Below are 23492 nucleotides of genomic sequence, written 5' to 3' on the forward strand. Positions count from 1 at the left end.
CATACCATTCTGCTTCGAAAAGCCCAAACTACAGTGCAACTACCTCATAATTCTTCGACGTGCTATTCCAGCATGCGACACGTAAACAGTAATGCTGTTTCAATCATTCCGCGGATCCTGTGACCCCGTATCGTGATGTAAGAATGAGGCGTGTCTCTCGCGGAACGCGCGGTCCTACCCACGCAAGTCTCGTATTTTTCCCTCCAACATTTTCAGCTCGGCTACAACCGCCGTTACACAGCTATGTAGCCCTCAGCATAGAGGCGCTATCCGGTCAGTCGACGTGGAAAGAGGTGCCCCCCTCACCCCCTATAGTAGGGGAGGAACATTTTGGAGCCGTCTGACTAGGTGAGCGCCGAACACTCGTCAGTGTACAGGTCGCATCCCGCCGCGATGGCTTGTGTTGACAGCGGCGGATAGCACGCGGCAGGATATTACTCAGGATAAAACTTTGTGTGCATGGATTCGACGACTGCGGCTGTGTTCCGAGACAGTGAGTGATCCCTGTGAACCGCAACAGAGTGCAAGAAGCTTTCATCTTTCGCCGCAGGGGTTGTGTTGTCGCTTCGCTGTTCAGTATCGTGATGTGAGGTCCTGCTTTGGCTCTCTCAACAGTGTGTGCTCGATAGCTTTCTTCGTTTTCTCCCCTGCATGTACGACACTTTGTGCCTGACAAAAAATTGTTTTGCGCAACCTGGTTTGCAGCGTCCCAGTATACCTTCCACTCAGAAACACTCGCGGCGCCAATTTTGATGGCATGGTCAAGAGTTCTCTCTGCTCCCTCAGTGCCATGCTTTGTATGTAAGACTCCTCTGTGCCATCGCTCGCGTCCTCGCTACTGCCATGGAGCTTTTTCCAATCCTCTGGTTGGCCATATCGGCCACATCCCCGGTGCTGGTCGTCCTCAGTCTCTGGGTAATCTACGTCTTCCATACGTATCGACGAAAATGGCGAACTGTTGATCTTTTCCTACTCTCTTTATCCTGTCAAGACCTCGTGACTGCCCTTTTCTGCTTTGGCTTCGCGGTATTACGTCTAATTGGCCCAAAGTTCGATGCGCCATGTGGTTTTGTCGTCTGGGGCCTCACGGCCATGCGCACCTTCCAGCTCACAACACTGGCGTCCGCAGTCATCGATAGGGTACTAACGGTACGATGGCCGTACCGGTATCGGTTCAGCGTGCGCAGGAACCAGATCAGGTACCACATCGCTGTCCTGGCCATCATCGGCGTGCTTATCGGCGTCGCCGCCGTTTTCGCGCGTTCGACCAAGGCTCCGGAGGAGTGTTCCATACATCCAAACTTCTGGGACGCCCGGTACACGATCTTTATCGTGGTGTTGTACGGTGTGCTCATGTTCGGAAGCGTCATAATGAGCGTGGTGATGGAAGTCCAGCGTTGCCAACTGGGAAGGAAAGCCAAGCTTCAACAGATGAGGACCGCTACACCCGAGTACGGGACGTCCAGCACGGGGAGCAGTGTGAGTTCCTCCAGTTCGAAACCTCTGCACGTGCTCGGGAGGCAGACATCCAGGAGACCCTACAACGTAGGAGTGCTGAGCGAATCTGGAGTGCCGGAGTATCGTTGGACGGTTGTTGCGGTTTCCACGTTGCTGTCGTTTGCCATCAATCATCTCCCGTACCTGGTGAGTGGTATTTTCACGAATTTGTGCCTTACTCATTATATTCTGTATGCGTTAACGCTTTACATCGCAATGAACTGCAAAAGGACATGCTGACGCGGTATACACATATTTATTAACTTTTTGAGAAGACCTAGCTTCCAGTCGAGAACGACTTCCGCCAGACATTTACAATGCAGTGTTTCATCGGAGTATAGTTCCAAATGAGAGCCATGTTTGCCGTGCACATGTGTAAGCTGATGACACTTACGTTATCACGTGATTCGTGTTTCGCTTGCTCATTTGTCTGTAAGTACGTACGACTATATTATGTATTTTGCTGTTAGTTGCAGCTGATCTGGGTACTCGCACGGGACATGCCCTTGTCAAGCAGCGCTCGTGCTACTTTTCGGCCGCCTCCGGTGGTACATTCCGCGGTAACACAAATAAGGAGTGAATTGAGAATAGGAATTCAAGTAAATGAAATTGCGAACAAAAGAATAGAAGAACAAAATGGAAAAGAGACATGGAACGCGTCACCCCACGAATGCTGCTATTCCCAGGCTGGACCCCATCTTCACAGCTCCCAAAAAAGAAAGCTATATCCTAACACTAGCTGCCCCTTCCCCCTTTCCCTCATGCACGCGGTTCCCCGAACTGTTGCTAGCGCTACGAAACGGACGTGAAAGGGCTCTATATAGTGTTTCGGTCCGTTGCGTCCGTTTGGACATTTATAACAGGGACTATTCCAGAGCCAGGGACCGCCCAATGGAAGAATGTTCTCTGTTCAAAATATCGGCGTCCTCCGACCCAACGCTGACGCTTGAACGACCCAAAATTATTGAAGCTTCGGACGAACGCTTTATTATCGCAATGTCTCGAATCTATTCCTGCATATATAATATTTAGAAAACGGTTTAAGAGTCACGTGACATTTATAATAAGGGCAGGATTCTGAATAAAATCAACTATGCTGCTCATTCGACATTTTTCGATGTTGTAAGTCAATCGTATACACACGCGCGCATACACATACATCACAAATATGTGCACACATCGGCACATCAGAAACACTTACACACCTCACTCATACACGCGCGCACATACGTCACAAACCTAACGCACGCACGCGTACACACTCACATCACAAACGTACACACGCACACTTCACCGCTGCCGTCTCTCCTTCACTTCACCACTGCCATCTCCTTTACTTCACACTGCCATCTCCCTTACTTCACACTGTCATCTCATTCACTTCACACTGTCATCTCCCTTACTTCACACTGCCATCTCCCTTACTTCACACTGTCATCTCCTTTACTTCACACTGCCATCTCCCTTACTTCACACTGTCATCTCCTTCACTTCACACTGTCATCTCCTTCACTTCACACTGTTACCTCGTTCACTTTCCTTTAACATGCAACTTAGAAGCCGCGGGATCGTTATCCTTATCTGCATGATAATGGTGGACAACGTCGCTTGCCACCGTGGGAAACTGCGTGATCGTTGAATGGCGCGAAGCTCGAGGCTTGAAACGATTGAAAGCTACAAGGGTAACTGGTTTTTTAAGCACATCCTTCTATATGTGTGCTTGATTATGCGAGTACAATAACCCGTTGGTAATATATTTATTATTTTGGAACGTTTAATTTATTTATTGTTTGCCTTCCGAGAAGCCGCATGGCAGGCTCGAGCTTCAATTCTTAAATTCCAAACCCCCTGGTAACAAAGCGCTTTGGAAAGAGGGGATGTTGTGTCGTGTAACTTTGGAGCTCGTGTGACTGGCTGCCTGAAATTGGTTCTGCTTCGGCTGACGTGCTTCAAGGGCAATGCAATTGGGACGCCCAATGCGACGTGCCTTCTACTTGTGTGTCCTTTTGCTATTTCACACGCAACTCAAACAAAAGCAAGCGTACGAGGCACGTTAAAAATATAGAGGCCCAAACATAGACGGATGCGGCCTCGCTTTATCTGTCGTTCGCAGATTGCGTGGTTGCTGGAGATGAGACGAATCCAGAATTTTTCGAACCTGAATCTAAGGAAGGTTCTGTGAATCTCGAATCTTTCGAATCCTTTCTTAAAAAATAGTTTAAAGAGCCAGAAAACAGAAAACACTTCTATTGAAAGGGGTTTTGAAGCAGAATTTGATATATTTGTTTAATGAAAAACAAATTAAATAATAGTTCACTTTCAAGAGAAAACAGACCCAGGAAGTTCTACCTAAATGTAATTTATTTAACGTGTTGTTGATCGACTACAGGAAATACATAAACTCTCGAGTCTGCATTCTTTCCATAGAACTAAGAAACAATGAAAAACAAAACCATGTTACTTTTAAACTTGTTATGTAAGAGTTCCTGCCTGAACTGTTTCAGCAATGTAGACAAACAAACAACAAACCACAGCTGAAAGTTTTAAAGTAATGCAGATTTTTGTTGATTTTAAAAAGAAACAAACTACCGTCCCAAGCACCACAACATCTTGGCCCAATGTTGGACCAATACTGGCAATGGCGGCCCAATATTGGACCAATACTGGGCCAGTATTGCCAATATTGGGCCAAGATTGGACCAATCCTGGGTTAGTTTTGCCAATATTGGTCCAATATTGGGCCAAGATGTTGTGCTGCTTGGGGTGGTTGGTGGATCCGAAAGATTCGATTCACTGGTGGAAGAAAACAAATAGCTTTTTTTGCTCTACCTATGTGCACTCCGTAGCCAGTCCGATTTAGTCGCTCGTGGCTCCCCTCCCAATTTTTTTCTTATAACCATCATCATCATTATCATTCGATTCGCCGTTTTTGGGCACTGGGATTCGAATTCTGGAATCTCACACACACTCACACTCACATCCCCATTTTTTTCTTTATTCACATCACATCACATCTGGAATCTCGAATCCCTGCCTAGGATTCGAGGATTCGCGGATGTGGTTGGCCCATCCCTAATAGCACTGTATATATATATAGCGGCATAGCTATACGATGTACGTTAAATCACTCAGCGTGAAAAAGGGGGGGGGGGGTTTGGAAATAAAAATGGTCGTGCTGGACGGCCGTGAAATGCTGTGTTCGAATCCTACGACCGGCTCTACTGTCTGAGGTTGTCCCTAGGTTCTCCGGCAGACTTTCCAGGCGAATGTCGGCACAGCTAGTTCCCCCTGAAGTCGGCCCAGGACGCATACTGCCTCCCACTGTCTCGCACTCCTTCCTGTTGTCCTTTCTCCATCTGTCCGTGTTTATAACCCGCTCATAGCCACAGTTGCTTCGCAGCGCTAACACGGAATCAAAAATAATAAAAAGAACACTTGTTTTTATTCCGCGTGCTCAACTGAAAGGTGTAATAACAATGTTGAATATTGTGACTGCGAAACACTCGTCCGAAAAAATAGCCCTAATGATATGGTGTTTTCAGTGGAATATGACCTTCGAAATTTACGCCGTTTGATGCACGAAATGCCCTTTAATTTTGTGTAAAACTTGCGTCACAAAGCTACGTGCCATACATTCACACCCTATAGACGTAAGTGTAAAAGAATACCGTGTAGACGCTATCTTTGACTCCCACAATGTGATATATGATTCCGTGTTTGTGCCGCGAAGCAACTGTGGCTATGAGCAGCGTGCAGACGTGGACAGATGGAGAGAGGACAGCAGGAAGGAGTGGGGGACAGGGGGGGCGGTTAGTATGCGTCCTGGGGCGACTTCAGGGGAAACCGTGCCGACATTCGTCTGCGAAGAAAACTCAACTCAGGGAAAACCTCAGACAGCACAGCCGGTGCGTGTATGACTCCCACGAGATCACGAGATAGCAGGGGCAGATAAAACATGTGGTTCGCTTTCTGTCAGCACGACAGTGTGCGACAGGATGTTTCGAAACGCGTCCGTCTGTTTTGTCTTTCTATCTGCACTGCCTGTATACATTTCTTGCGTACACCGTTGGCATAAGCGACAAACACATCGTTGTACAGAGGGTGGAGTTTACTAGAGTCTTTTTTTTTTTTCGCGATCCCCGGCCGTGGCAAAACGTAACTTTGCACCAGGTGTACGGCTCGCGTCAAAGTTAAATTGAACACCGCTGCAGTCTACGAAGCGGAAAGAAAGCCACCTTAGGGCAGCGCCTATAGCAGTAAACAACACCTTCCGTCACCCTTCTGACTGTAAGTAGATAATCAAAACCCACCAAGGTCCACAGGCAGGAATAATGGCGTTCAAGTTAACTCTGATTCGAGCTGTACAATTCACAACACCGGAAAACACTCAGAAAGATGCAGGTCAGAAACACAATCTGAGCGACCATTTACGAAGACCCTTGCGTCATCAATGTGCTCGTCTGGTCGTGGTCGTACAGTATGTCTCTTCGCAACGATCTTGGGAGGCGGTGTACCCGAGAAATTATTTCCTCAGAGAAAGCTAACGATACATCAAATGACTGCCCGGTCGTACTGGAAGTAGAGGCCACAGCCAACACCCCCTAGATAGAGAAAGTCTGCTTACGCGTCGACGTGACGTAACAACAAAGAGTCAGCCAATCAGGATCGTGTTTTCAACGGCAGTAGCCAATCACGAACGAGCTCAATATAAAAAAGGAAAGCGGCGATATTCCTTCACGTTTCTCACCGGAATTACACAAGGAATTCTTATCTTGTCAGACTAATTGAGGGGGGGGGGGGAATGAAAATAATAATAACGTGCTCAGTATTACATATGTCTACATTACATTACATACTTTGACTGAGTTGTTACGGGAAGAGCCTCAGGAGCCTACCATCTCCATTTTTTTCTTTTAAAATCAATCAATCAGCCTCAGGACGAGAGGTTGGATTATACTATATCCTACTATATCTACTATATTACGTCCAACTATATCGTACTACATTACGTCCAACTATCCTATACATCGACTGAGGTTGGATTAGCTGCGACATTTATAGTCAGGAACAAGCATATGTTTGCAACAATGCGCGATATTCACAAACGGGCCGGGGTGGGGAACGTCAAGTAGGTGTGCGTGTGTGCTCTATATGCGTTTAGAACGCCAAAGACGGTAACGCTATAACCGTACTATAGATGAGTGTTCCGGTGCATTATTGCGCGCAGTTCACCGGAAGTTGAAGCAATAGCGGACGAGCTGTTATTTGCTCTACGGCGGATATATAAACTTGTTTACCTCCGACCCTTATCACGCCGGTGTGCTGTCCCCCAGGAAAAAAAAAAAAAGGTAGGAAACAGCAGAAAACGTTACTTTGTCTACAAACGCCGGAGTAACCATAAATCGTGTGCAGAGAAATAAAAGCGGCCGATTTGAGGCGTATGATGTAGAAGATATTACGTCACAGATAAGTGGTGGTGGCGAGAAGAGCTAGTGAAAATTTTATTGAGATGTCATTGTGACGCGGGAGGTCCTTATTATGAGAGTCCATTATATTTTATTATTAATTAATTTACGCAATATGTTATTTACTGTCGAAATAAATGATGAATAAAATGTTACGTTCAATACGCGTTTATCTGGCGAAAGTTAGTTGTCACTATTCACCCTCTACCATAACATTGCCAAGTAACGTGTATGTGTTCTTTCAGGGCATGCACAGGCTCTATTATGCAGTCTCTCTAACTGATGCCGTTCCCATGGTGCACGCGGTATTTGGCCGTTCCCATTGAAGTTTTGCCTTTATAATAGTCCCATACAGCATTTGTATATGCGTGTTTGTGAGTGTTACCTTTATGTGTGCCTTACAGTGCTAGCTTGTACTATTGCGATCCTCACGGTTACATGGCAATTTGGGTTCCAAGTTCGAACAAATTCGGTCCGAAGCTACACACAGTCAGGCACAGTCGAGTAACGAAGCCAATATAGGTATGCTAATTATATATTTCTACTCTCCTGATTATCATTCGCAAAATTGGGGCAATATTAAACCTAACAATATTGCGATAGTAATGTAATTTAACTATCTCGTACAGTAGCTTTAACGTAGCAACGTAGCACGGCAGTAGTTATTCTAGGAAGAGTAACTTCGACGCTAAATGGAGTAAAAGCTATTCCCATAAAAGACTCTTTCCTGAGAGCTATACATTCCAAGATCCACTTGGACTCGAAGCTTCTTTACTTTTCACATTCCTTAGAAAGCACCTTCCGGGAACACATTTTTTGTTCTCTGTCCGCTCAACGAAGTTTTCCGCTCAGGACATCTAACTATCTAGGACACAGCGTGCGACAAGAGGAAGGAAACTGGGCCGATATCTAGGATCAAGGACGCACGCGACAGTCGGCAGCAAAAGTGGATGTTCTCCTCGAGATAAGCTTCGGTGACCTATGTCACCCGATCATTAACGTGGATTTGATACAGGTCAGGTGCTTATCGCAAAGAAAACGCGCACGGGGGAAAAAAAAAAGAAAAAGTTGGATGCATACCAGATGCCCGATTATTTAACTAATGCGTATTCTGAGAGCACTGGAAAGAAAGTAAGAGAAAACGAAGAAATGTGTACGAAAAAAAAAACACTGAGTACGGAAGGGAAGATAGCGTCTGGCACGAGGTGCGTCGGAGATTTCCGGCGCAGTTTAAAGGGGCACTGGAGTTCAAAGAATAATGTGATCGAAATTATTCGCAGTCCTAGCCGGCGGCGCATGCAGCATGTCGGCACACAAATAAAGGCTGACTCAATCTTACGTGGAAACGTACTCCCAGTTATCATCATCATTGCTATTATTATTATTATTATTACTATTATAATTATTATTATTATTTGTAGAGTGCCTGATTACAGTAGGGACCCAGACAATCGTTTCCTTGGAGGATTAGACCTAGAATGAACGTTTGAGTTCGCACTTCCCGCCTCCTCTTTGTCGCTCACAGTTATCATCATCATCATCATCGTGCACACCATGCATGTATATTCCAGGAAGTGTTCTACTATAGATGCCCATATAGGTGCGGGGGTTTTAGAATCATCTGAGAATGCAGCAACAAGTTTATAGCCTGCGGAAAAGCATTACAGGGCTTGGAAAATTCGGCCGAAAACATGCCGAGAAATCTGTCCACGTCTTTGCGCCGCTCATATAGCCACAGTTGCTTCGCGGCCTGATCACGGAATCAAAAAAAAAAGAAAAAAAAACACGTCGATCTCCTTCGAAAGACGGTGTGAGGCCAGTAACAACGACCCAAGGACTCCGGTTACGGCGATTGTGTACCGTGCACCCGCGTTAATTCTGCTTCTGATCGCACCTTACGCGGAGATAGGCATGCACGAAGCGTCCTGAAACGCCAATACCGGAAACGAGATACACACACACAGGGAAGCCGTTGAGGCAACACCCAAGGGCAGGATGCCAGGCTGTGCAATCTATGCAACTGAACTAATTGGATCGCCCTTGATGCCATGTCGTGATGTAAGACGCTGCCAGAGCAGATCCTGGCACGGATAGCGAACAACCCCGTATATCGAAGCCGGCGGGTGGTTTCTTGATACACGGAGAAATCAGGACGCCACAGTGTTTATGCCTCACTGTTGCGTAACGAATGTGCACTCTCGTTTGTGGAACATTCCTTCGTGGACTATAACTTCAACATAAAGGGAGAGGGAGAGTTATATGTGGAAAACTTAAAAGGAACCAGAATGCGGTGAGGGGGATATTTCAGTTCACAAAACGCGTCGTTACGGTTATATGCGCAAGTACAAGCAAGCCGATTGCAATTGGTGTATGATATATAATGATAATGATATATATGATAACAACACGTGGAGACGTCAAATTGAGAGACGTATAGCTTTAGCCGATTACTAGTCGGCATTAAGGATATTATACTGCGAAGTTCCGCGCTTTTCAGTATACGAACGACGCGTACTTGTAATGAAAATAGCAGCTTTGGGCTCGTGACATCATGGCCTTCGTTGTTTGTATACATGAAAACATGAATGCGCATGTACACTCCAAGTAAGAAAAAAAGGAGTAATTTTAGTCCTTATGGGGATACACAGAAAAATAACCGTTCGGAAAAGAACTCAGCTTGCCCGTACAGTTTTCACCTTTAACAGGGTATCTGGACTGGAATCGGATTGGATTGCAAATGAAAGAAAAACATGGAGATGTTAGTCCCGATCCAGTAAGGACTGGCTACTCCGAAACGCGTTCGTGGGTGGAACAATATAGAGGAAGAAAAAAGAGAAAACAAACAAACAAGAGAGAGAGAGAGAGATCGGGAAGCCTTAGCCGCTCTTGCGTTCTTGAAAGTAGGATATGTTCAGTGGAATGTTCTTCCACCACGAAGAACTGTCGAAGAACGGTAAAGCCGCACACACAGGGCTATCTGTGATGTGGTCACATATTCTTGGCAACTCTACTTCTGTCGGCTGTCTACACTCCCTGGAATTCCATTGTAGTTCGCCTTGAGCCTCTGACAATAGGTCGTCTGTTTTGGTTCCGATGCCAATGCAATCGCATGATGCTTGGCACTGTCTCCCCTCTATACTACCAGGAGTTGCAACGCTATTACTTGTGATGAAGTATAACGTAGCAATTTTCCGAGCGGCTAAGGTCACCCTGTCTGCAGCCGTGAAGAAAGGCAGGAAAGTAAACTAGGCCTATATACAAAGTGGTTCTCAAGGGCAACTTAAAACGCAAGTGTTACTTGACCAGAACGCGTGATTGAGGGAAAATAATTTTAACGCTATTCGCGATAGCGCGCAGCGCTTTAATACGGAGCGTTCAGGGTCGTCTCTACTACATACTTGCCAAATCTTCCGTCACATGCATAGCCAGAAAGGTGTGAAGTTGCACAGCCTGTCATCGGAAAGTGTAATCGTTGTTAAAAGGCATCGGGTCAAAAGGGATCGTATATACAACAGTTTCGAGGCAATATCCGCACATCTGAACTTGCAAGTCGTTTATGACAGTTACGTCTACAGGCCCGTTAGGAATACAATACAATATCCGTGCAAAGTCGCCTGGTTCTATAGCGCGTCCCACACTCTAAGAGAAAAAAAAAAGAGTAGTTTTACTCCTTTTTGTGACTAAATGCATTGCCACGAAAAATAGTCCCTTACGGGACTAAATGCACGGGAGTAAATGAATGTCACAGAGTGGAGACTACTTTTCACGCTTTGTTCTAAGAGTCCCAGGAACATAATCCGTGTGTATGCGTCAAAATACTTTGAATCAAACCGTCAAACGTGATATACCGAGTGCTATAAAAGCTTGCGACATACATAGGGCACAATTTGCGAAGAAAGGAGCGCTATCTGTTTCTTACTCTGTGTTGGTGGAAAATTGCTAAGTTCGCTGAGTTATACAGCTTTATGCCATCGAATTGACTAAGAGCACATATTTACGTAGACTGTTGCATTCGAAAGACCATTTGTCAAGTTCAGTGACAATTTGCAGTCCTGGGGAGTAAGTGTCGGGATTAGGTGGGTAAAAAAATAGGGAGTAATTGCAGTCTAGGAGACTATATAGAAGCTGCAATTACTGCCCATTTCACTCCTCTTTTTTCTTAGAGTGCAGACTCGTCTCTCTCAACTGTCTGCCTTATTTTGGGGGGGGGGATATGTTTATTAAGAAAAAAAGAAAGGAAAGGTTAGCCAGGCAAAGAGCCTCATTTTGGGTATACTCAATATCACATTTAGCACTTATTGCACATTATTATTGCATTTATTGCACACATAGCGTATTTAATAGTCACTCCACGACAGCGTGGTGTACAAGGCATCGACTTCCAGTGCCTGATGGTGTACAACCTATACCACCCTGCTGCTATAGTTATTGAACGCGCGTGCCCTCTGCTTTTAATTTCCTGCTCGCGCCCTTCCATGAAACTCTTCCTCCGCTGGGCCGTCCCATGAACTTGCTGGCACAAGGACACAAAAAGGAAAGAGTGGTCAAACAACACACGGGCTCCAAGTTTACATACATGCAATGGGTATAGAGTGTGAGGACCCTTCCGGCGGTGATTCCGGACCAACCTGTTTCAGATGGCAATTTCTGCCTCTTTATGTTTGATACTTATATACCTTCCCGCATTTTTTCCTTGGGCTGATCACCGCCTTTATTATTATTCTACCAGCGCACAGAAGGCGTTTGTTTTTTTGAGGCGCACTTGACCTACAACTTGCTCGTCGTGGGCAGTGACTGTCGAACCGAGAGAAACACGGAGCATTTAGTTTTTTCTTTTTTTTTTGCGTTTTTTTTCTGTCCGTCCGAATTGATTAGTGCACACTTTCCGCGTCGTACGCGTCGTTTAAGCCTTGCGACTCAAAAACAGGATGTATACGAAGTGATCTAACTTATACGAAGTAACCTTTTGTACACCTTTCGGGTGTAAGATGACTCGTCATACATATGGCGCACGCTTCTGTGGTGGAAATTTCACGATATTACAGAGGGATGTTCTGTAGAACACCATTCCACATGGTGTACCCTTTCCACAAGCGCAATAGGGCAGTGTACCGTCCTAACGGCGGAGAATGACCCACCACATCATCATCCCATTTATGTGTGTGTGTGTGCCTACAAAAAGCACCGTTTAAAAGGACATCTTCTGGAAAATAGTTAGTTAGTTCGTAAATTAGTAAAATAAAGTAAACTTTGCAGAATATACCACATCATGTGGAGGATGTATTCCAGTAAAAAAACACTGTCTCAGATGGGTGTCTTGAAAACACATTTTCCAACACTGTGTGATTACACCCCGCGGAATGAAAAAGAGTGAACATTTTGGAAAGTAACCGACAATCAAGAGGTGCGCGGTTCGATACCCTGCAGCTGTCTGCCTTTTTCGAAGACTGTCACATTTCAATCTCTCATGCTAAAGGGTGTCTGTTTACAATAACACCCCTTTCGCGCACCGAAAGGTGTAAATCAGTGTCTACTAATTTAAAAAACCATAATCTCCCGAAATCATGGCCCTTTGCTTTCTCGTAACAACTCCCGTCATCTCCCTGTATTTTATTACTCCATAATTGCGTGACCGCGTCGCCAGCATATATAAGCAAATGACTAACGGGCATGCACGGCAGAGATTTTCCTTGTCGCCTCTGCGGGGCCTCCAGATCAGATCCAGGTGGACGATAGGTCAGGATAATAGCCTGAAATTCTTAGCGGTCGAGGAACCGCATCGGGGCCATCTTCGGCGGGGAGACGCCTTTTTGCCTCCTATTTTTGGGTGAAGACGCTTTCCTCCCAACAAAAAGGCGATGAATAGCGGACGGCTAAGCGACTTTGTCGCGCGTTACGATCTTTCTAGCGTACTCTCGCTTTTTTCCTCGATTTTGCTTCTTCTTCGACACATCCCTCGTCGCTCGCTTGATTACACATTCGGCGAAGCGGTCGTGAGTGATGATACGAGGATGCCAACGCGCTTAGCTTTAATTCTTGTCGCGTTCGGTGCTGAACCACGAGGAAAGTGAGCACGACCGAAAGTCAAAAAAACAATCAGATACCCAGTAAACCAGAAATATCCCAGGGACGTCCCACAAAAGTCGCACACGTCACATATATGTCTGCGATGTCTACTGACGTTACCTGTACGTTCACGATGTGACGTCGAAAATTGGCTCCTTTCTGTATCCCTGAGCCATCTGCTAGATCTAAAAAGAGAGGACCAAGCGCGCGCGATATTTTGCGGAGACATCGAAGACACGTGATCTTTAGTGGAATGACGTAAGCAAACGCGGAGAAATTTTGGGTTTACTGCTTTATTTACCAAGCAATCACATTATAGACGGTAGCTCGAATTAAAAACACGATATTTGCCATGAAGGGGTGTCAGAAACGTTAGTGGGTATACGCTGACGACGTCTGCAGGCGTACGGGTTAACTGCAAAGACGTTGTCACCGTTGTAAACGTGATACGCCACACAGCACTGGATTGGATTGAATTGGAAAAGAAAGAAAAATATGGAGAGGTTAGTCCCGACCCAGTCAGAACTGGCTACTCCAAAACGCGTTTGTTGGTAAACAAAAAGAAAGAAAAAGGTCAGCTACGAAAAATAGGACAAACAAACAAACAACCAAGCAGGATAAAGCATAAAGGAAGACGGGGGAAAGGAAAGGGGGAGACGTTCGACGCCGAGAATCACTCACTGCACAATGTCAGATATAGTGCGAACACAATGTCACCGAAGTTTTCACAGAGTGTCCAGCAAGTCCGAAGCGATAAGAAAGTCCACAAGAGCGCGCAATGCTGGCACCTGGTGTTGGGCGGGCCAGCAGCCTAGAACCTTCCCAACGGAGAAAGGGCGATTGTCGAGGCGGGCTAGTGCCGCCTCAAGGGAAAGACGAGGCTCTCTGTATCGAGGGCAGGCTTCTATAACATGTTCTGTGTCCTCCAATACCCCGCACTCGGAACAATTCGGTGTGGAAACCTTCCCAAGTTTAAAGAGGCACAGCACTTAATGAGCGTACTCTAACACTTTGTATTTCTGTATATAGATACACATACATTCTGAAGATTTTTCCTAAAACCATACCATTATGCCACGTTGGTATCTAAGAAAGCAGCTCTTCACCGCATACCACGCTGGAAAGCAACCGCAATGCAGGATTATATCTTTCCATGTACTGATTTGTTGAAAACGGAAGGCGTTCTCTTTTTGGAGCATTTGTGGGATATGCTGTAATTGCCACTAGAGGGCGTACGCTTCGCTCTCCCGTCAAATCACAAGTGATAACTGGATCATGCGCCACAGAGCGTGTTCTGCAGTGAAGTTATGTTTTTTATGGTGTAAGTCAAGCTCCGCAATTACTGCACACTTAATACAGAACTTTGCCGCTAGGGGCACTAATGTGAAAAAAACTATTGTTCTCGCAGATTGAAAGGTGCCGTTATATTATGGGATTCGTCGGTTGTGTCCTTCTGTGCAATGGTCGGCATCCCGCGTGTTATGTTGTGAAGTCCTGTTTTAGGAGAGTGCGAAAGTCGTTAGACACCGTAGGGAAACAATGACAGCCTTCGGAAGCCGCTTCATTGTGACATCCTTCGTGTGTTTTACGCGTGTTGTTTTACCGACATACGCCGTTAGTAGCCAATGGATTACCGTTGCTCTCGAAGGCCGAGACATGTTTCAAGGACTGAAACCAGTTACAACGTTAATCTTTAAATCATCAGCACCGTTATCCTGCTTCCCAAAAGCATGACACCCAAAACTATGGGGAATAACTGCAAATATAAAGAGACGGTGATGCTAATTACCTAATTATCACGCGTCCGTTTAACTACCGCATCGGGGTAATTCCTCGCACGGATATGAACGGTATCTTCTCTATCGTTTCATCTCTTCTTGTTTGTTGGCTTTTTTCTTTCTCTTTTTTTCTTCAGGCAGATCAAAACAGTAACGCGAAGTTAATTAGCCTTTGTTCCGAGTGGTCTTGCAAATTGAGAACAACACTCTCGCAGGCACTCTTCTAACGACCGGAGACGGAAGGTTGTTCCCACATCACACGTATGTTCAGGACATTTATTAGCGCGTGCACGTACGTATTTTGCTGCCTCAAAGGCCGCGTTGCACCTAGCTGGTCTGGCCACAATTGTGCCTTCCTTAGCGCCCTCTCGCAGCAGTCGCTGAAAGTTCACTAGGTCGGGTCATGTGCCTGCTTACACACAAAGCAGGCAAGGAAGTCATGAACACGTCAGAGTGACGATCGTCCATGTCGCCCATAAGCCGGGTCGACCTTATATGTATACCGACATGGAGATAAGAAACTTATTAGACCGTGTGATGCGTTCTAGAATGGCTACGTTTGTAAAACGATCTGGTGTACATCCATGGCTAGTTAACTATTGCAGGGCAACTCCGACCACAAATCGAAAGGCGTCTGTGATTGGCTGAGGCGTCCGTATGACTCCTCCGAGTCACAACGTAGTGCGCCCATATGCGTCAAACTGTTGCTTGTGCATTGATCACGTTGCGAGAATACTTATCGGGGACGACTTACTCAGAGCCCATTTGCACTATTTCGAAGCAAACACGTAAATCGGTTTCTCAGTTCGCCCCAATCTCAACTTGCGGACTACATTATGTCTGCTGGCGGAGATATTCTGTGACTGTAGCTCTTACGTTGTCTCGGATTATCGTAGGAACGTTTATGCAGTTATAAATTTTCCATATTGCTTTTTCCAATGTAGCACGTGGATGAGAATAAAGGGCATAAATTTGCTATTGAAGATTCTCAATCAATCCAATAAACCTCTACCCGGGGAACGTCATCATGACGTTGGTAGGCAGACTGAAACCTAAACAAATCGGGAGGGGTGGGCTGGGTTCCACGAATGGGCACTTGTTCGCTGCCTCCTATTGAAAGAAGTGTAGGACCGAAGGACACGTCCCTTTCAGGGACCATCGTAATCCCCTCAAGACCGTGGCTTTCGGGCGCGACTTCGAGCGTAGTTCAACTCTACGAAATTGGTGGCGCTGTCGTACACTATGATGTCATTTGTTTACAAACAGGGAGATATCTATTGGCTCGGGTAGGTATTGATACCGATATTTTTAGTGAAACGTGCAAGTCGTGACGTTACCTATAACTCGGCGTATTCTGCATGATTGTGTACAACCGACCCGAATGCGGTACCGATCGTGCAGCCACACAAAATTATCGTATAGGGTTTATTCACATGACGTCATCCGCAGGAGAGCGCCACTGTCGCTAGCAGATTTGCCGCCATAATGTAGGTCCGTGGGTTGACTTGTCCATGCCTTCACCCACGTCGCATTCCCAGTACATTTGGTGTTTCAGAGTTACTGTGCTGTGTGAATATTATTTGTACCACAATCCAAGTAATGTCCACGTTCTCAACGTTAATAGTCCCCTAACAAGCGCACGGCAAGGAACGAAAATCGAAACCAAAAACAAACTTCGAGGGACCTACATCGTGGCGGCGATTTCGCATTTTCGAAGCTAGCGCCCTCTGGAGGGATAAACGTCAGTGCATAAACTCTATAGCACAGCGTGCGTCACGCATCGCTACGCGCCGAAACCGAAGTGGCTCCGTTGCGAATTCTCTTCAAATATCAACGAACTCTGGCTCAGAAACCCTAAGTAGGGTAGAACCTTTACGTTCGAGCATATATTGTCGCCAAAAACTGGCGTCCAGCCGGAACCACGGATGTCCGGCTTCCGCAGAAACCGGTTGCATTTCTGATCGCAGCTGCGAACAATGCTTTCGGCGACAATGCGCTGTCGACGAGTGACACCTGGTCACAACACGTGCACGCGGGTATACGCAGAGAACGATAACACGTTCCCGAATGTCTTGATGTCATTCGTTACTTTAGGTGATAACTCTCCAGCGAACTACCTTGATTAATCACTCGAGTAAGCATGTCAGTAGGAATGTGACCCGATATCAGATGCAACGTTCTTCGCGTATATAGTTTTGTCTTAGCGCTGCAGAAGTCATAATAGTGTGTGATATAACGCCGTATTGCTTTCCGATTCTGGCAAAGTAAATGCCTTATCTGTCCAAATCGAAATAGCGCCGAAAGGATGCCTTCCATTACGTAGGATATCTTTCATTACGTAGGTGAAGTGACTTCTCGACAGTTTGCGAGGCACGTTTCCGTCCATCAACACGTAGACGTAACATGCGTGCTGTTTGGCTGATAAAAGGCAAACGATGTTTCCACTTAGGCTTGTCGCGCTTATCGATGCTATGCGTCGCCTGTTAAGTCTGTGGGTGCTCCTATACCGTTTGATTCCCATCTGACTCGCATATAAGCCGTACCTAATGGGGCGGGTACGAGCGGCATGACCGAGCGGGTTACAAGGCGTCCCGCTCCTTGGTGGTAGCCAAGGTCGTGCTGAACACTGGGATGTGGTGGGTTCGAATCCTACCACCGGCTGTGCTGCCTGACGTTTTCCATGACTTTTCCCAAGACTTTCCGGACGAATGTAGGCACAGTTCCCCCTGAAGTCGGCCCATGACGCATACTAACCCCCACTCATAACTACAGTTGCTTCGCTGCGCTAACACGGGATTTTATCATAATGGCGGGTATGGTACAACAAATCCTGCTGGGAAACACCTCGTGTCATCATCATATATGTCTGTTGTCGTTATTGTTGTCGATGCCATCGCTGTCCTCTCCTGGGTGTATCCTTCTACATTGTGTTATGGTTTCCTTGTAAGAAATCAGTGCGAGAAGCAGCGGCGATGGCATCCTCTCTCAGCGCGAAGTGTGGCCGCCGTTGCGTGACGAACCACAGTCACAGTTGACTCCCTAGCAGCCGCGCATTTGAGCATCCCACAACAAGCTCCACCCGTTGAGGAAAAAAAAAATATTATCAATCGACACTAGGCTACTGGAGAACAACAATGGCGTGACCTCTTTCACTTGACGTCGTCTCTGGTCTTATCGTTATTGTTCTACAGCCATCCCGCGTCGCCCGGTCTGACACTTTAAACGCTGGCCGTCACGACCGCATAAGTCACGCGCTTGGGAGCAGCATCACGATCACCCAGATCCGGGTCACGTGGGCTTCCGATGCAGTCCGCCAAGCCTTGCCTGGACGAATTTCCAGTGATGCTCCCAAATAAGTCAAGGTTGGGCCGAATAAGAGCATCTCTATTTATGCATCGTTATATCTAGGTCACACTGAAGGAAAATTGCCTCAAATTACTCTCTCATTGTACGCCCACTTGATGTCGGACCAAGAGAATGTCCTGCTGAAGCACACACAATGCAAAGCGTGTTTGCGGAGGAAAATGAATGCCTGGTCGTCTTGAGCTGACGCAAGAGAACTGCGTGAGAGACGCGCAAGAGGCTCCGACGTAATTAAACCTTGACGGGAACACCACGATACATTTTGTCTGAACGCCTTAATTGTAGCATACGTCAGGTAGAATAGGGTTATGTCACGCGAACTTCGCTACGGGTTGCATGTCTCAGAGTGCAGGAACTAGCCCATCTGGCTTTCCTGTTACTTCGAGTGTACCCATTACCATAGTTGTCTCGCGACGTAAGGCTACGAATTATTACTTCGTGACAGCATTCACATCGTCACTTTTTGAAAGAAAGAGAGGTAGTGTGTCGGAGAAGAAAGAAACTGGACTCCACATTAAAGATACCTGAGCAATGAGCGGAAGACAGACACAATACGAAAACACACCACGAAGCAGCCTGGAGACCGACGCAGCAGGTTGGTCCAGAACACTTGGTGAGCGTTAAACAAAGGCGCTGATCACTTTCTCGAGATATTGTGAGCGTTGAGTCTTGAAAGATGCCTGCAGCACCTATGTCTTTCAGGCAGCACACCAGGGCACAAAGTGCGGGTTGTCTTTGCTGATTTGACCACTATATACCTTCTCCGCATGGACTGTTCGACAGTCCAGCCTATACAGGGAAATGTTCAAATACTGTCTGCTAGACGCGTCTACAGTAGATCAGTAGATACCCCGCGTCCTCCGGTCTTTCACGTGTTTGGCAATGCGACGTGCCGGCGACCAATATCTTCTATAGGAATACTACTGCTAGCGGAGTGTTAAGCCTCAGACGATGAGCTACAGACTGTATATGGACCGTGGCATCCTAAAGGGAAGACGATAGGTGCAGTTGGGGCCGATTCGAGAAAAGACCGGCTGTGACACGTTCTCACGTGGCCACATTGTCTTATAGTTAGCTAGTCTCGCACTGAGGATAGCATGTACATGTACTTCTCGTCAAATTTCGTGTTATTTTACGAGAAGCTCTTTTCTAGTGCCCATCTTGGGCTACACTCTGAGAGACTCTTCTTCCTGTTGGATGTTTACTTTATCGGTGCGTTCACACGAGCGACGAACCCACGGAACATTCTAGTGAACGAAAGGCAAAAAACTGGTCACAGAGCGGAAGTTCCGCCAGGTCTTGTGTTGAGCATTCGCACGGCGCCAGTATATCGGCAGAAGCGTAAGGCGCTCAACGCAGACGACACATTGACGCAGACGACACATCTTCTGGTACGGAATATCTTGTGGCTGTGGTGCAGGATATTGTCCGTGGATAGAACAGCACGAAAAGACATGACATTGAGCGTTCCTGCTCAGGTGGAAGCTGAAAGTTATGACGTTTAGGGTGCCTGTTAGTATTGCGACCACGACCTACTAGATTATAGTGACCATGTCATATGGACCCCTTCCCAGCGCCGCATTTGGAGGCTAGTGGTGCCGTTACTCATCGGCAAGGTTATTGCCTCCTCAATTTCTACAGTACTTTGTACTTCAGCTTACCTTAGAACTTTTGTACAAGTGGTAGATGCCCACGAGAGTTGCTTCTTTCTAAAGTTCATTATTATCAACTTTCTTCGCGTTTTCATGGGCGTTGTTGCTGTCGTCTGCTACGGTAGTCGTACGTCGATCCGCTTCTGCGCGTTCAAGATTCAAATTCCCATTGTCCAATCATGATGTAGATCTGGCGGAACGATGAGTAGCACCCCTAGCGGATCGTGCGGACGGGCTTCTCATAGGCTTTGCCGATTATGACATGGTCGCTATAATTTAGTAGTTCGTGATTGAGACACCTGGCGTTCTGCTTCTGCTGGAGTATTCTCGGGAACGTCGTTTTTATGACTACACAGCTCCCAGCTGAGAACTTCAAACTTATAGCGCAAACCATATTCGCAGTGCACTTCCGTAACTCGTTCGTGATATGAATGTTGCGACACAGTTGCGTTCCCGAACTTTCTCGATATCCTGCTGTGCATATCCGATGGAAGCGTTGAGGAAATGCTGGCGGCTGTTTTAACCACTTGCAGCTCCAGTGCGGCCATATTGCATGGTTTCACTCAATTTCTTCGTTCCGTTGGATGCATTTGGCCGCAGGAATCCGCCTAACGTTGTTTAGTAGCGCAGCCTTCTCCGTTTCCGGGTGTGGCAAAGTGCATTCTCCTTTGCCTCGTATGCAGGAAACAAAAACCCGTCTGTACGCGATGACAAGGAGGAAGCTGGGATTTTGTTTTCGGAGCATCATAATTTTAGTTTCGTGAGTCTGGTATTGTGAGGAGAGAGAGAGAGAGAAAAAAAAAAGAACAGGATCTCCAACGAAGTGTAAAGAGAGACAAGGACGACACGGAACGAATGTTGCTGCACTACTTTGCTCCGATGTTCCCTGGAGAAAGCTCTGGACCGAGAGATGGGTGCATGAACGTAGACGTCGTCAGAAAAAAAAAAAAGTAAATAAATAAAAATCTTTCCGGGCGCGCCACTAACTTGAAAAAAATAAATCGTGTGAAGGAAATGTACGAGTATAAGATAGTTCCGCGTTTGTTTCTGAGTCCGTCTTTTCCGCCATTGGATGCAAGCAGACTCGTCTTTCTTTGTGTGAATAAAAGGAACGAAAAAGGAAAAAATATTAGGTTAAGACAAAGGGGACTAAGACAAAAGACAAACGGACTGGACACAAAGCGGACAGCTGTTCGACACGACAACAGCCTGCTGTTTGTTTTCCGTTTGTCTTTAATTTCCTCAAGCTCAGGGATATATGCTGCCAACTTTTACGTTCAATGAGGCTAAGGTTCTTCTAAGCATATTTGTAGTTTCTGTTACACTTTGGGGAGCGAGAAAGTATATTTCAAAGTGTGCTTCTGAAATGGGTGTATTCAACCCGCCTGCGGACTCTAAGAAAAATAAGTGAATAATTTTAGTCACCTTGAAGATTTTATAGATGCATTGCCAAAACCGTTAGAACCTTTCCGGATTAAATCCATGGAAGTTTAGGGACTACTTGCGATGCTGGGGAGTAAATTTCAGGGTCAGGGGACAAAAATGGGGACTAATTGCAGTCTAGCTATAGGGGACCAGAAGCAGTTACTCCTTTTTTTCTATTTCTTGTTCTTCTTGGACTGCAGGTGAGGCTATTTCTTTATCGACTATCGAGGCTATCAAGACTCTCTATCGAGGCTATTCCCTATATATCCTGCCTTCGTTACGATGTTTCACGAAATGTTTATTCCCTACCGACGTCACAACATATCCAAGGGAGAAACAAAAAGAGGAAGAGAAGATAATTTGCCTGCACTGAGCGACCGCTCGTTGCGCAATGCTACGGAAATGACTCTTCTATCACAAAATTCTCCACAAGACCTACTGAGGCGTTAAAAGTGTAAACAGGGAAATGAAAGACATATTGCATAACAAAAGCATAATAATCTTCTCTCTCTCTCTCTCATTTGCAAGATATTGGCGTGATCAAAATATACGCCGCGCTGAAACAAGCAAATATAGTATCTGCCAATCCTTAATCTGACTAAATGTACTGCGCAAGTCACAATGACCTATTCAAAGCTCGTTCACCAGCAAACCACACCTTTATTTTGATGACGATGATTGGGATTGCTTCATCACCGTAGGCGATACTCCGCCTCATTGCGCGCGCGGTGACTTGGTGGAACTATGATGATGAGCATGACAGTGAGGGCCCAAGTCCTACATTTTCCAGAAAGGTTAGCGGCGCAAAGGGTTAGGGCGCATCTGCGCATGCGCATGGAACAGACGTCGCTGGTGGGCAAAAGGGAGTAGGAAACCGCATCGCGTGTACGGCGTATTTGGCTTTTCTGTACCGCGTAACGCATGCAACAGCTGCATCACTTTGCGGCAAGTGATCGAAAACGCACAGTTACGCGATGATCGCGCGATTTTTGCCCACCAAACGCCGCCCAGCAGCGCCGCCGCATCGCTATATGACGTCACGCACTGAAGTGAATCTTAAAGACACTGTAACTGCCATCCTGAAAGCCGAAAAACAACGGAGAATGACGTGTTCAAGATATTCCAAGACACAAGAGTGACGGCATCTTGGAGTTCAACTGTTCGGGAACGCGTTCGAAAATCTGCAACTAGCTGTTCAGCCGTGCGATTAACACTTCCAGACGTTCTCATTCCGATTCGCGCAACAACGCAGAGTAGTCTTCCAGCGACACAGTAACTCCAGATTACCAATTGGAAGTCACGAGGCTTATGGAACCGTTAGGTACTGCGCTTGCTCTTTGTTTCCTAATCGAGACCATCGCGCAGATGGCGCTGCGGAGAGGTCGCAGGAGGATAGAGTGCGACAAGGAACGTCCCAGTTGTCCTTAATACCAGCCTGCGCAGAGATCAGACCATAAAAAGATACTCCTGTCAGTTCGATGGCTGAAGATACGCATCAGTGACTCAATGGTGCTAAGAGCAGGCCTTGTTTGCTTCGTCCCGCCAACGTTATTTTTGCGCCACTCTGATGGAGCATTCATTGTTCCTCGTAAGGATGAGAGACAATCAAGGCTGCTCAACGAGTGAGTCCTGGTGAGTCGTCAATGGCGGCTGCATTTTGGACGCGTGCGGCCAGAAGTCGGCATGATGGCACCCTATAGGGTGGAAGGAACAAAAGGAACACGGCAACGAGGAAGCGCCTGTTCTAGCTAGAAGGTCACAAAGGGTAGTTCGGATATGATGATGTAGATCGGCATGAGCATCTGGCCCCAGTATAGGCATCTGCTATCTGTAGCAGACGACACGACGAGAAGACGCTGACGGTGTGTCGTCTGCTAAATGTACGGTGGCGCCCCTGCCGATATTGGGGCGCCGTGCAGGGGCTGGACACAACACGCGGCGGAACATCTTCCCCGCGGGCAGTATTTTGCGTTCACCTCTACTAGAATATTCCGTGGAAATGTCGGTCGTGTGAAAACGGTCGGAGTTCGAGTTACCTAGGGTATTTTCTTTCCTCCCTACTGACAGCTGTGTTTCAAATATGTAGGCCGTACCCCGGAAAGCTAGTCATTCGGGTGTTAGAAAGTGGAAGCGGAAACTTAAGGGAAGCCTCACAACAAGCCACGTCACAGGCCGTTGAGTCCACCTCACGGGAAGCCACCGTCAATGCGGAAAAAACAGTGGTCGCGCACGTTAATATAGCCTAC

General features: G+C 46.6%; 1 protein-coding gene across 1 annotated transcript in view; it reads left to right on the forward strand.

The window, feature by feature from the left end:
- The first annotated feature begins 330 nt into the window (after window positions 1–330).
- The window catches only part of LOC135370937 (uncharacterized), a 45439-nt gene continuing 22277 nt past the window's right edge, over window positions 331–23492 (forward strand). The window contains exon 1 of the mRNA XM_064604867.1: window positions 331–1644. Within this exon, the coding sequence (XP_064460937.1) occupies window positions 844–1644 (801 nt within the window). The 5' untranslated portion in view covers window positions 331–843. The remainder of the gene's footprint in view (window positions 1645–23492) is intronic.

Source organism: Ornithodoros turicata, chromosome 10 (assembly GCF_037126465.1).
Source record: "Ornithodoros turicata isolate Travis chromosome 10, ASM3712646v1, whole genome shotgun sequence".
Taxonomy (NCBI): domain Eukaryota; kingdom Metazoa; phylum Arthropoda; class Arachnida; order Ixodida; family Argasidae; genus Ornithodoros; species Ornithodoros turicata.